Source organism: Melospiza melodia, chromosome 1 (assembly GCF_035770615.1).
Source record: "Melospiza melodia melodia isolate bMelMel2 chromosome 1, bMelMel2.pri, whole genome shotgun sequence".
NCBI lineage: Eukaryota > Metazoa > Chordata > Aves > Passeriformes > Passerellidae > Melospiza > Melospiza melodia.
This window is the reverse complement of record NC_086194.1, coordinates 23,088,161-23,100,944: the sequence shown is the minus strand read 5'-3', so window position 1 is coordinate 23,100,944 and position 12,784 is coordinate 23,088,161. Positions and strand designations below refer to the sequence as shown.

The 12,784-nt window shown below is 40.1% G+C and overlaps 1 protein-coding gene across 2 annotated transcripts; it reads right to left on the bottom strand.

The window, feature by feature from the left end:
* Nucleotides 1-328: 328 nt before the first annotated feature.
* On the bottom strand, nucleotides 329-12,348 carry STEAP1 (STEAP family member 1). 2 transcript variants are annotated; one of them, XM_063150948.1, is made up of 5 exons: nucleotides 11,529-11,675; nucleotides 9,169-9,273; nucleotides 7,866-8,378; nucleotides 6,284-6,448; nucleotides 329-4,707 (listed from the first exon to the last, which is right to left on the bottom strand). In XM_063150948.1, exons 1-5 carry the CDS (start codon nucleotides 11,673-11,675, stop codon nucleotides 4,450-4,452), a joined length of 1,188 nt encoding a protein of 395 aa, XP_063007018.1. In that variant the 3' UTR covers nucleotides 329-4,449. The 2 variants fall into 2 exon arrangements, with proteins under 2 accessions (XP_063007018.1, XP_063007008.1); XM_063150938.1 differs by lacking the exon at nucleotides 11,529-11,675 and adding an exon at nucleotides 12,291-12,348 and having other exon boundaries at nucleotides 330-4,707.
* Nucleotides 12,349-12,784: the final 436 nt, after the last annotated feature.

The following is a 12,784-nucleotide window of genomic DNA, read 5'->3' as shown; positions in this document are numbered from 1 at the left end:
ACAGTGACTACACATCTTCAACCAAGTCAAAGATATAGCATATTTATCTCAGCAATGTACTTTCATGCTATGAAGAGGAAATATACATAAAAAAGAAACAAAAAATACAAAGCAACTCAAACTTCTGTTGTATCATCTTTAATGAAAGTAGCTGTTGTCTTTTTTATGCTTGCAGAGTTTGGTTCATGGATTGGTTTTATGTATTTTCAGCTGAAAATCTCTGAAAACTTATTATGCCTACTTAATAAATTAGCCTCACTTCATCCATTCAAGTGTTAAATTTAATCTACAGAAAAGTTCAAAGAATGATGCAAAAATTGAACTCTGAGGCAACTGAATTTAATAAGACTCGTTTGAATAAAAGAAATAATAAAAATTAATTTTGCCATCAGCAACAGAATATGTTCATGGGATCAAGAAATCCTGGCATTACTGAAAAAACGTCAGTGGCAATGATCAGCCATTGCCAGACACTTACAGCAACAATAGCAGATTACATTCTTCAGGTGGGTTCAGCGTGTTTTCAAAAATTGGTTATTTTGTTTTGGTTTTTTAAATTATTCCTTTAATGGCATTTAAAGAAAATCAGTTTAAAAGAAATGAGTTTGAATTTCAAAAACGGTTTTGAAAATTAATTTCAAAAATGAATTTCAAAAATTTCAACATTTTCTGTTAAGGGACAGTACTAGAAAGTCTGGATGTAGGAGAAAAGGGGAGGTGTGAGCTCATCATGTCTACAAATGAAACCACACAGCCCATAGCCACAGCCCACACCACGTAGTCAGTTTTATATGGGTTTTCATGACAGTTTCTAGAGCACATTTTTGCCCACTGATTCATGGAAAACTAAGAACATGACAAAAGAGTGAAGCAAGGGAATATTCTTGCTACTGACATAGGATGAAATAATGCAAGTTTTAACTTTTAGGAGCACTTGGAACTTTTCATTTAGGGCTGGTTTAAGTTAAGCTGCCTGTTTACACCATTCCTCTTTGAGTCCTTCCTAATGACATATGTAGGATGCTGCCTGTCAGGTGAATCAGACCCATGAGTGGACCTGGCTGAATCATTCTTCTCTCTGCTTTACTTTTCAACTGGATCCAATGCCCTACTCTGATGAACTTCACATCTTTAACAACTGGCAGCACGGACAGAACAGAGAAGAGTGGCCAAAGGGAGGGACTGCTTACAGTAAATGCTGCTGTCAACAGGAATTTGCATTACACAACAGCCAATACAGCCTGAACAATGCTCTAGCTTCCTGAACAATGATTGGTTCTGTCACTTATTGGGAAGAGTATTCTGGATATGATCTCTCCAAATGAATTTGGCATAAAATTCCTTAGGCCCCTTTAACAATTTATTTCTCCAGAGTTTCAATTCTGTGTCTCTCAAATAGATTGGAGACATGTAACAATAGAAAAAAGTACTCTGCAGGCCTTATAGACACATTTTAAAGCCACTGCCACTAGAATGATGAATTCTTACACAGAAGTGTGCCCATACATGCCTTTCCTCAATGCCCTTGTTATTCTTGAACTTTTCTTGGTCTTTGATCATCATTTCCAGGGATCTTGGGTCTCCCTCCAAAGCTTTCTCTTCCTTTTCAAAAATCTCTGAATGCTAGAATGTACAGTTAAAAGTACTGTCAGGAAAAATGCAATTTCATTACACTATGAAAGTGCCCATTTTGCTTTTCACATCTTTGTTTTCTTTCCTTTGGAGGCTCCAGGCTCTTGGCTAGCATGAAGAAAATGGTTTCCCTTGACTGTTTCCATCAGCAGCTCTTCTAGAGTGTACTGTGCCTTTTTACCCTTTGACCCTGGATGCATATGACACAATGGCAGATACAGCATACATTGAAGCATTTAATGATGTACAGTTTTATAAAACTAATTAGTGTTATACAAGTAAGTGCCTAAAATGTGCACACACATTCAATTAATGTATTGTAATAGTATATAGGCTGATTAATACACTGAATTTGAAACAGGTACATAAACATAAATTAAAAGGTACATATGAACTTAGATTCACCAGTGTTGAACTAAACCATGTTTGCCACAAACTGAGAAATTAAATACTGTCAATAGCATTTTCTTCTTAGCCCTCACTGTTGTATCTGAATGCCTAAAAAGCAAATCATAGAATAATTTACATTGAGTCCAGCCATAAATCTAACACTGCCAAGCCTACCATGAGAGCACGTCCCTAAGCACCACATCTACATGTCTTTTAAATACCTCCAGGGGTAGTGAGTCAGCCACTTCCCTGAGCAGCCTGCAGACTGGAAGTGAGTTATTAAGATGTAGTTTACTAAAGACTTAGAAAGCAGAGAAGAGACTCACTATGAAGTCTCAAGTTCTGGCTATAAGCATTTGATGGTAGTTTCTAGAGAAATGTCTAGATGTGACACAGAAAACCTGGCTCCTACTTGAAACAATCAGTAGGGAAAAACACACTTGAATGTCTGGATGTCATGTGTGATTTCTGGAATAGCTTTTGTAGACTGTATTTAAATTTCATGTCGTAGAAGACAGTTCTGGGTTTACCTCTGGGCAATGCTAGAGAGAAAAGTCTGAAGTGTGCTTAATGTCCCCTGCTGAATGATGAGCTTAAAAGGTCAGTTTGGATAGTATGTGATGATCTTGAAATTGGTCTGCTCCTGTAATTTATGTTATCAATTCAAACCATATTAACTAGTTGAAATGAATGAAGTTATGCTGTCTTGGACTACCTTCTGTAACAAGTGCATAGAGCTTATTAAAGATTTATTTCATTCATGGAAATATAAATGCAAATGCATTGAGCACCATACTTTTCCTACTCTGTTAGAAACTTCTTAGACTAACACTGCAATCCAGCTTCCTGTATTGTAGGGTTTTGGCCTCTGTCATGCATTACAGGTTTGATACATAATCAAACAGATTTCAATTTATATTACATAGGTCACAGATTTCAATTTATATTACATAGGTCAACATGTCCCCAGTTACTTTCACAGTATTACATTATGTGCAAATTTAAAAAGGCCAGCTTTTAAGTTGCAATAATTGATGGTAACAACCCAGAAAATACAAATCTAATACCCCTGTAGCTATTTAATTTGTCTGTTATTTATGCTCCATATAAAAGTCCAGAAAGAGACAACAGATTCATTAGCACCGTGTATTACATTTTTTTAGGTATATGTTGTTTTCCTGCTTGTTTTAATACCAGAGCCATTGCCAATTAGGGTTCTCATTCAGAGGATTCCAGCAATAGGTGGCATCAACAGTCCATGTCCTAGTCAACTCCTGCAGGCAGTCTGGCAGAAATGTTCCTGATGTTGAGTAGAAATATTTACTACCAAATAACATATTTCAAAACAGATACTAACAAATGAATTATTCATTTAAAACTTCCAGCCAGACCTATGCAATGTAAGGAAAGTAGGATTTAATGAGCTTATTAAAGTTATTAGGAAAATTTCTGTAAAAGCAAATGCAGTTGGAAACCATTCAACATGACAATCTCACTAAATCATTGGCAAGATTCAAATGTCTATTTTTAATGTTTTTCTTCCAGTCACACAATTGTGTTGGCCCTAGGGTAAACAAAAAAACACATTTACCTGATGGATTTATCCCACTGGAATAATTTGTGCAAATAAAGTTTAGCACATGTCAAGGGCTGCAGGCTTAGGTCAAAAGCATGGAAAATTTCCAGCATCAGAAACAAAAGAATGTGTTCATGGAATAAAAAATGGGAAATGTTTTATCGTTTCAAGTAAACAGAGACACACCTAGTCCTGGATAAGATGGAAATCTGAGTCTAAAAACTCTTTTTTTAGACTGTGCCCAAGCCTCAGTAGATAATTACCTTGTAAAGATCCCTGTGATTCTGCTTGCTCAGTTGTGTACGTTCAAGACCTGGAAGGTGTACACAGTTTCTGTCTGGCTCATATGCCAAGGTCCCCACTCTGCAAAATGAAACACAGGCTGCTGGTGCTAAGAGGCAATGGAATGATAAATACTCTAGTTTTTGTCCCATTATAATTCTGAGATTTAGTGAAGATACACACATGGCTGTGTGAAGCAGAAAGCATTCCTGGGCTCTGCAGGGTAATAATTTTTTACTTTCTGTGGTCATCTGGAGAAATAATTTATGTTTGCTTTTGCATACAGAAGAACTGGGACCGAGACAATGAAACACTTGGATTTTAAAAACAGTGAGTCAGAAGAAAGAAATCATCAAATACCAAAACACTGAATAAAGTGTAAAATAGATTTTTTTGTTTTCTGTCTTTGAAAACAACAAAATTGCATCAAGTATTTCATACTCCTGAAGTAAAAAAAAAAAAAGTGAGAAAGAAACATCTATAGCAAATGTGAAAACAGAGCTCATGAGTGAAAATTTCATGGCTTTGAGCATATTTAGATCCATAAACAGGAAATGTCCATATTTGATCTACAGTCTGGAAGTTATGCTGGTTTGATTGGCTTGTGTCTTAGCTTCCCAACCACTTCTGATTTTTCTTATCCTCTTCCTAAAACACGGGAGGAGCAGTACGCATTTACAGAGCAGAACTACAATAGGAAGAAAAACTGCAACCATAAATGAAGGTGGCGTATACCAGATGAATTGGTTAGCATCAACCCACTTATTCCAAGCAAACACCAGTGCATGAACAGTGCATAGCAGCAGGGCTAAATATCCCATCTTGCTCTGAAAAGAGAAAGAAAATAGCAAGCTATTTATTTTTCCCAACTTGGCAAAAAAAGTACTCTGTTAAGCAAATACAGAAATCTGGATGGGCCTTGACCAACATGTTCAAGTCAAAGAAAAGCAACCTTTAAACTAAAAGCTAACAACTGTAAGTCAGGACTCCAACTGTACTCCTTTATGCCAGTGTAAAAGAAAATTGAAGAGGCACATTTTTTAAGTAATGCTATGATACTTAGCTAAAATACAGAAGAGATTGCAGGTTACTCCTGAAACATGCTCAATCCTGAATATCTCAGTTTACATCGGTATACTAAATTACTTTAATTCCATGATAAATCATTATGAGTTCAAAACCAGATATATTAACGGATTAACTGAATGCTTGCAAAGAAAAATTTTAAGCTAAATTAATATCACAAACTCGAGTAAGTCTAGTACTATGGCAAAAGCCCTGCAAAACTACAGGAAACTCAAGTCTTTCATTTCACTTACAGTGGTAAATTTGGCTTAGCTTGTTTACAAAATTCAGGAGTAAAGAAAATTTACTAGTAATTTTAAGTCTCTTGTCACTTAATAATCTTGTACTCATCAGTGAAGTCAAACACTGTATTTCCAACTGCTGAATGCTACAGCTTCCAACTACTGTTCTGCTACAGAACATGATTTTTAAGTAATAAAGTTATTTGTTTATAAAGTAAGTCCAACACAGAAGTATTACTCATCTGGGTTTCTTCACCATAGTCTTTCAACAGTGAAAGCAGTCATGCATTTGGAGACTTCCTCCTTACTTTTCCATGTTCTCTGTACACTTATCTTACAAATAATAGACTTTGTAGAGTGGGCAGAATATCAAATCAGTAATTGTGATTATACACTTCATATCTGCTTTTAAAATATAAATCAAAATTTCAAATGCCAGATTCTTAGCAGATTATTAAATGTTCAGATTTTGGAGTTTGAGGGCCTGATCCAACACTTGCTTAAGTCTAGTGTGACCATACTGATGTCAGCAGAACCACCCTGATTATTACTGCATGACACAAGGAAATCGAGAGCAACCCAAATGCCTGGGTTAAGGAAACAAGCCCAGCTGTAGCAAACTCAAGACTGGCTGGATTTGATTATCCAGCATCTGTTCCAAGATGTCTCTTTCAGAATACCCTGTGTGTGCCATATGGGAACAGCACTGACTGATTCAATGCCACCTACTCCAAATTCAGCAGGACATGGGAGTGGAGAGATAAGATACCTAGAAGATGACTTCAGCACCAGAGCTAAGAAAAGGTCTCAAACTGACAACTGCTGCTGGTCACAAGGTCAGGAGGAGAAAAAGTGCTATGGAGTTGTCTTTTCTTTCCATTTTATACACTGAACACAGGAGCCTGTTCTCCCAACAAAAGAGTAATGGAAAGAACATTTCTCACAAACCAGTTAACAAAGAGTACGGAACAAACCTCTCCATTGGTTTCACCAACTTTGTGTTTGATATTTCTAACTCCTAATGGCCTTAGCTGATAACACACAGTTCTACAAATGGAACTAACAACATGCAGTAATGATATTCATTCATGCACACCTGAATGTAGTGGAACTCTCTCCAGGTCAAAGAGAGACTGACAGATGGAATTGATGTTATTGCCAACAGGGCCAGCAAAGCAAGTCCCAGAATTCCTATAGACACATAAATCTCCATTCTCCAAACATCATGTTCAATCCAGGCATTTTCTTTTTTTTGTTTGACCTGCCAAAAGAACCCCATAAAAATTACAGACTGGCACACTTGGTTGTTTGTGTTAAATATAATTTTGCTGTTTTCACCATAATATTAATGAAATAAACAAAGAAAACCAGTATTTTGGTTTGTTTGAATGTCTTTGAATATAACTGTTGTTTACTCCTGATGACAAAGCCTTCACTGGTATATCCAGAGTAAAGGTGAGCTTTTAGAGAGAAGCATCTAGACTTCATCAGTGTCTTGGCCCAGGAGAGCCTGATTCTGAGGCCTCTTAAGCTGCCTTCACAGCAAGGATAAATCTTGGTTTTGACAAGAAAAAAGCCCCACCTATGGCTAAATACCATATCAGGGAGATTATAACAACAGGAAATACATTAACAGCTCTGCTTCAGGGAGGTAATTCAGCAGGACTTCTTAATAAAAATATCCTGCCATGGAAGTTGTTTTGCCCTGTTTTTTTTAAAAAACACAACTTGGTACATCTGTGATTTTAATAAACTGATGTCGAAACTTCTCTTACTTACAACTACTTGCAATAGCACTTTGATCCTGCTAGTGATCACCATGGCATAATATGCCCCAAATATGATAATTTCTGCATCTTGACTGGAATCTCAAGGAAATTTCTAGTAATCCATTCAAGTCAGATTACCAGTAAGGCTGATTTCAGAGTTTTCAACACATAATTTGACTGCTTTCAAAATCAGAATCTACTGACATAATATTGTGCTTTTAATTATTTTTAATAATAAAGGCTTTAGGGGTAATAAAAACATATATTTGCAGTCTATACCTTATATTGGAATATTCCTAAGACTGCATTACTTATGGTACCCAAGGAAATAGGTGAGTATTAGGAGCTCTCAGGTTACAGAGGATGTTGGAGAGCTTTGCAAGCCAATTATTGACCATGAATCAGAAGCATCATTGAAATCCTATCTTTAAATAAGGTAGTGTGTATCAGCCCAAATGTGAGCCATCAGTATTCACAAATTTAATTTGTGCGAATACAGATTTCTGTGATTTAGCTCAGCCCTCCTTCACTGTGGCAAAGGAGTCTAAAAATGTTGTGTTCAGTGCTCAGTTTTTGTTTCTAGATTTCACTGGTCCAGAGAAGAACTCTACACTAAACTAATAGTGTGCCAAAGACTTAAATGTTCATGTGAGATACAATTTTGCATCTTACAGATGGAAAAAAATTCCCAAATGAAGAAAATTATTTATTTAATATATATTGGCACAGCTGGGGTGACACTTGACTCTATTACATACTTTGGCAACTAGGTCCTGCTCCATCCCTGAACGGTGCTGTTTGTGAATGCACTTGAAAATCAAACAAAGGCAATGAAAATGGCTTTCCCCCATCCAGATTTGCAAGGATTTTCTGAATACAGAAGGGTGGGTGTTCGTGTGCCCATCGTACCTGCTGGAATGCCCAGTTCAGCAGCTTGTATCTGTATGATCTTCTCATTGGATAGCACAGGCTATAGCAGGCGTGCAATGTAGCGAAGAAGAAACTGAGAAGTCCAAATTGTTTCCTTGATAACATCCATCTATCCAGCCACTGGGGAAACCTTTTATACTTGGTGCCAAAGTACAGCTGGAAACTAGCAGCTAATATTCCTGGTACATACACTAGTGCTAAAAGGGTAATTGAAGTCACTGGTAAAACTTTATTTATGACAAGGATTGGAATTCTATAGAAAACGTTTTCCTTTTTGGTTATAAAAGGATATATGACATCTCTGATGGAAGTGTAAATAAATGTTAATAATGAGATCACAGATGCTATCTTCATTGGCAAGTGCCACTTAGGGAACAGATCCTGCTTGCAGTGCTGTTCTGAAGAGTATTCAAACTCACCAAAATGGTGTGCTTGATGTAAATCAAAAAGTGCAGCTGCTTCTGATGGATTGGCAACCTGCATATCCACATTCTGGAACGGACAGAATGGAAATACAAAGTGAGTTCAAGAGAAGATTAGAAACTTCTGTAACAACAGTATTTGCCATCATGATTTTTACAACTTACTGCAGTGGAACCATATACAAAACATATGCACTGTTAAAGACAAGGTAACTTGGAAACAATATTTCAAACAGCATAGTCAGCACTTAGGTAAAGCACTTGTAGTGTAGATTTCCCATTCTTCATTATCTGCAGTGATTTTAAAATAGATTTTCATTCCAGGAAGATAACTATACTGCAAGGAAGGAAGGATTACATTATGTGAAGCATCATTTCAGCTTCTTATTATATAAGTTATAGATTTCAAATTTCAGCTATAGACTTAATGATGTAGCCCAAATACCATGCACAAGGAAGGATTAAAGGATTTTTTTTCTGGATCTTTTTTGTGTGATGTGGAAAACTTCCTGAGTCCAATGTTGCTATCATGAAGATTCCCCCAAAGATAAATTTTATATTCCTGTGTAAAAATCCCAAATTATTTCTTTGGACTTTTGCTCATCTGGTAAGCTACAATTAGCAACTACCCTCATGTAGTTTTTAGCTGCCTCAAGCTTTGTTTATTTTTTATCATGGACTGTGATTAAATTGAATGAGATGTTCTCTCTCTTTTTATCTCTTCACATCAATATTGTGACAACATTTCAGAAATATTCGTGATATGCCAGTGTGATGGTAACACTGTCTCTGGACAAAACTGAACCAATGATTGCAATATTCTATGTGACATATGAGCTGCTTTTTTACAGAAACATTACCAAGTAGTTAAGATTTCCTGTATTTCTTCTTGGCATGACGTTCTGACCTGCATTCTGATCAATTGCACCATTACCACCTTCCCTCTTCTCCATTGTGGAAACTCCCTGCAAAACAAATACAGGATGTAAAACAGGTTTTGAAATGCCATACTGGAACTTTGAGGCCTATTTTCCCTCAAACTGTTTTCTTCCTTGTCCTCCACACATTTGCTGGAAAAGGCACAGTCAACTAGGGAAAGGAAAGTCTGTCCTCTGAGAATGGAAAAAGCTCAGTTTATTTTCTGGGCAAAGCAGAGAATAAAAGAGAGCATAAATCAACAGAACAAAATTACTAATGAAGAATAATATTTAAGCCTAATATCCCTGTCACCCGTGGAATTAATGCATTAATTCAAGTTTTTAAATGACCACAAATTAGTTTGAAACAGCTTGCATAAAAAGCATGTAAAATGTTGTGAAGATGGATTTTAAGTTCATGAGACCTTCTGATGCAAGAAGCCCATGGAGATGTGGTTTCTAATATATTTTAGGGTTAAGGATTGGTCTACCTGACAGTCACTCTGGGGCTTTAGATTCAAGATTGTCAAGAAACTGTAGCTTTGCTCATGCTATTCCCAGGTATTTTGGCAATACTCATCACCACAAGTAGCAGCAGAAATGGTTCTAAGCTATTAGGAATGACAAAAAATCAGATGTCAGAAAAAGAAGAAAAAAGGAAGAGAACTGATAAACCGAAAGAGATGTTTCTGAAAATCCTAGGATAGCAGAAAAGACAGTATTTTGAAGAGCATTAAATAACTACAGGGCCTGCAAGGACCTTGCAACAAGGACTTGGCAGGTGTGTGTCACACTGTTGCACACTGCAGGAGGAGAGGCCCTGGCACCGCGCTGCTGGAAGCTCAGAGTGCCATACCACAGGGTGGCTTTCTGTGACAACCTTTAAGAAAATTACTAGGTGGCTCTTCCATGTACTTTCCTACTGAACAGCTGAATTACTAGATATTGAACTGTTTTTCTAACTACTGATTCTTTTATATCCATAAATCTTTTGGGAAATTATATGAAGAAATCAGACTTTGACGATTCTCCTTCTTTTACTGTGTCTGGTTCCTTCAGTGGATGAGTCTTACAGACTTTTACTGTCTGCTATGAGGGTTTGCTCTCTGCCAGGCCACCAGGCAGCTGAAGCTGAAGTATTCTTTTTGGAAGTGCTTTTTTCCTTAGCATTTCTCTTCGGATTTTTGCCTCCTGGTAGTCAGCTCTCCCTTTGAGCATAACCTTTCAGACAAGTGTTGCAGAGGAGGGTCAGCAAGAGTTCTGTTTGAAGGTCAGGCTGTTAAGCCATTCCTACACCAGCTAATGGTGTAGGAAAAGTTATCCTTTGTATATCCTTCACACAAGAAATCATGGACTCATGAAGGCACACTTTTGGTTTTTCCCCCTATTCCTAGGGCTAGTCCTGGTGATTTTATCAAAAGTTTTGGGGTATCATGTATCTTCACAAAGCTTCAGATTTTAGAATTTCTACTTCTACATGTTTAAACAGACATTATTTCTAGCTGTTACAATTCAAAGAACAGTTTACAAATAGAACTTAGTAGGGTGAACTTACCTGTAAAAAACCTAATAACAAATACAGTGAACTCCACATCTATTTATAAGGAACTCATAATATGAAGGTCTTTCAGGCCTACCTTCTGGCTACCACACTGTCTTAGAGGTCCAAAAGCATAATATAGTTTGGGAATCTTTGTATGGAAAAGCCTGATTCACCCAGTTCTCATTCTCCTATCATTCTTCATTCAGAAAATTTAGAAACAAAGAGTCCATGATTAGTTTCCAGTTAAAGGTTAATATTGATGAGGATGTAATAAATGATGCCATGATGTGAACAAAAGCAATCCCTGAGCCAGAATGCCAGCTGCTAATCCTAAAAGCTGATTTATTGGCTCTTTTGGGATATAGCGTTTAATACAATGTTAAATACAGCGTTCAAGGTTTATGCAGCAGAAAACAAGACAGAAAAACGAAAGTGTGCATGAATGAATGCATGTGCTCATCCAGGGAACTGTGGGTTTCAGCCATACAACTGCATGCAAGGAAACTCAAGCGTCACATCATCATATTCCACTTGGATTTTGATACCAGTTAACATGAAATTATTTCCCAGTAACAAAGCACAATGATAGCCTTTGATAACCCTAGAAGAAGAGCACCTACAATTCACTATTCAGTGCCTGACAAATTACCAGAAAGAATTAATCTAGCCTATATTTCTTTTTGAAATACATCTGAAGAAAAATTAGGGGTCCTGCAAGAGACAGTTAGACATCTAACCCAGAGCTGCTATGAAAGGAAACAGTTATATTAACATCCATCCCGACTGCACATCCCTTCTGGTCTGGGACGCAGCTGTCAGCGAGGGTGGAGGGCGTCCCGCTGCAGAAAGCCGAGTTTCCAGCGTTGTGAGTACGGTACTGAATTTTGTACCGGGACAGCACGCTCATTGTAACGCTGAACCATCAGGGACCCACACTGTGCAGACACGATCCCGGGAAAACATCATCCCAAGTCACTGGGAAGGTTTTCTGAATAAGGGGTTTCAGGACTGGTTTCACGAAAAAAGAAAAATGGGTAAAACAGACAGGCTATGGTAATAACGAGGAGGTGATGGAAGAGGTACGGGACAGTGCCTGCACCCTTCTCTCGGCACTATCGGAAAGTTACAGCATGAAACAGCTGGGCATGAGCGTCTCGCTTTCCAAGTGCCCGCTGCACCGCGCAGGACGCTGCAGGCACTCGGCACGCGAGCTCAGAACTTTCCCCGCTCTTCCAAGATTCTGCTGAGCTCGGTGGAAAACTGAATGAAAGCCCAGCGGCTGGGAGCCGGAGAGCGTCGCTCAGCGCTCTCCTGGGCCAGAACGAGCCCGGGGCACTCCGCCCCAGGGAGCCCGAGCCGGCCGGGGCTTCCCCGCCTGGCCCAGCCCGGCCCGGCCCGGCCGCGTGGCGGGCGGGGCCCGGTTCGGAGCGCGCCTCAGCCCGGCCGGGCGGGCGCACAGGGACGGACACCTCCGCGGCGGCTGCGGGCACGGCCGGCCCCTGTCCGCCCCGGGCTCACTCACCTCGGCCCGGCAGCCCGGCCCGGCAGCCCGGCCTCTCCTTCCCGCCGCAGGTCCTCCCGCGGGGGGCGGCGGCAGCGGCGGCCCCGCTCGGCTCGGTCCGCGGAGGGCAGCTCCCGGCGGCGTCCCTCGGAGGGGAAGGCGGCCTCGGGTCAGCAGCGGAGCGCCTGCCGGACTCTGAGGAGATGAGAGGCGGGGGAGACCGGCCGCAGCCTCCACCTCCCCTCCCGGCCCCGCCTTCCGCGCCCATCCCGCTCCCCTCCGCCCGGTCGGTGTGAGCCGTGAGCCGTGCCCCGGCCCGAGCAGCGGCGGGACGGCGCGGCCTCCCGGAGGGGATTCCCCGCAGACACCGGCCGGCCCAAAGAGCGCCCAGCCGTGGGTCTGCTGGGGCCTCGGCCGGACAAAGGGCGCATTCACCTGCTCCGTCCCCGCCCCGCCGCAGGGAGGAGGAGGTGGTACCGGTACCGGTACCGAGATGCGCTCCCCTCTGCTCCGGG

Bases quoted from the DNA above. Each gene is read 5' to 3' on its own strand.
- STEAP1 (XM_063150948.1), bottom strand. From the start codon at position 11,675: ATGAGCGTGCTGTCCCGGTACAAAATTCAGTACCGTACTCACAACGCT. The intron at 9,274-11,528 runs GTTTCCTTTCAT...TTTGTTTTGCAG, and splicing joins GGATGGATGTTAATATAACT to GGAGTTTCCACAATGGAGAA. The intron at 8,379-9,168 runs GTAATGTTTCTG...TGTCCGTTCCAG, and splicing joins CAGGAAATCTTAACTACTTG to AATGTGGATATGCAGGTTGC.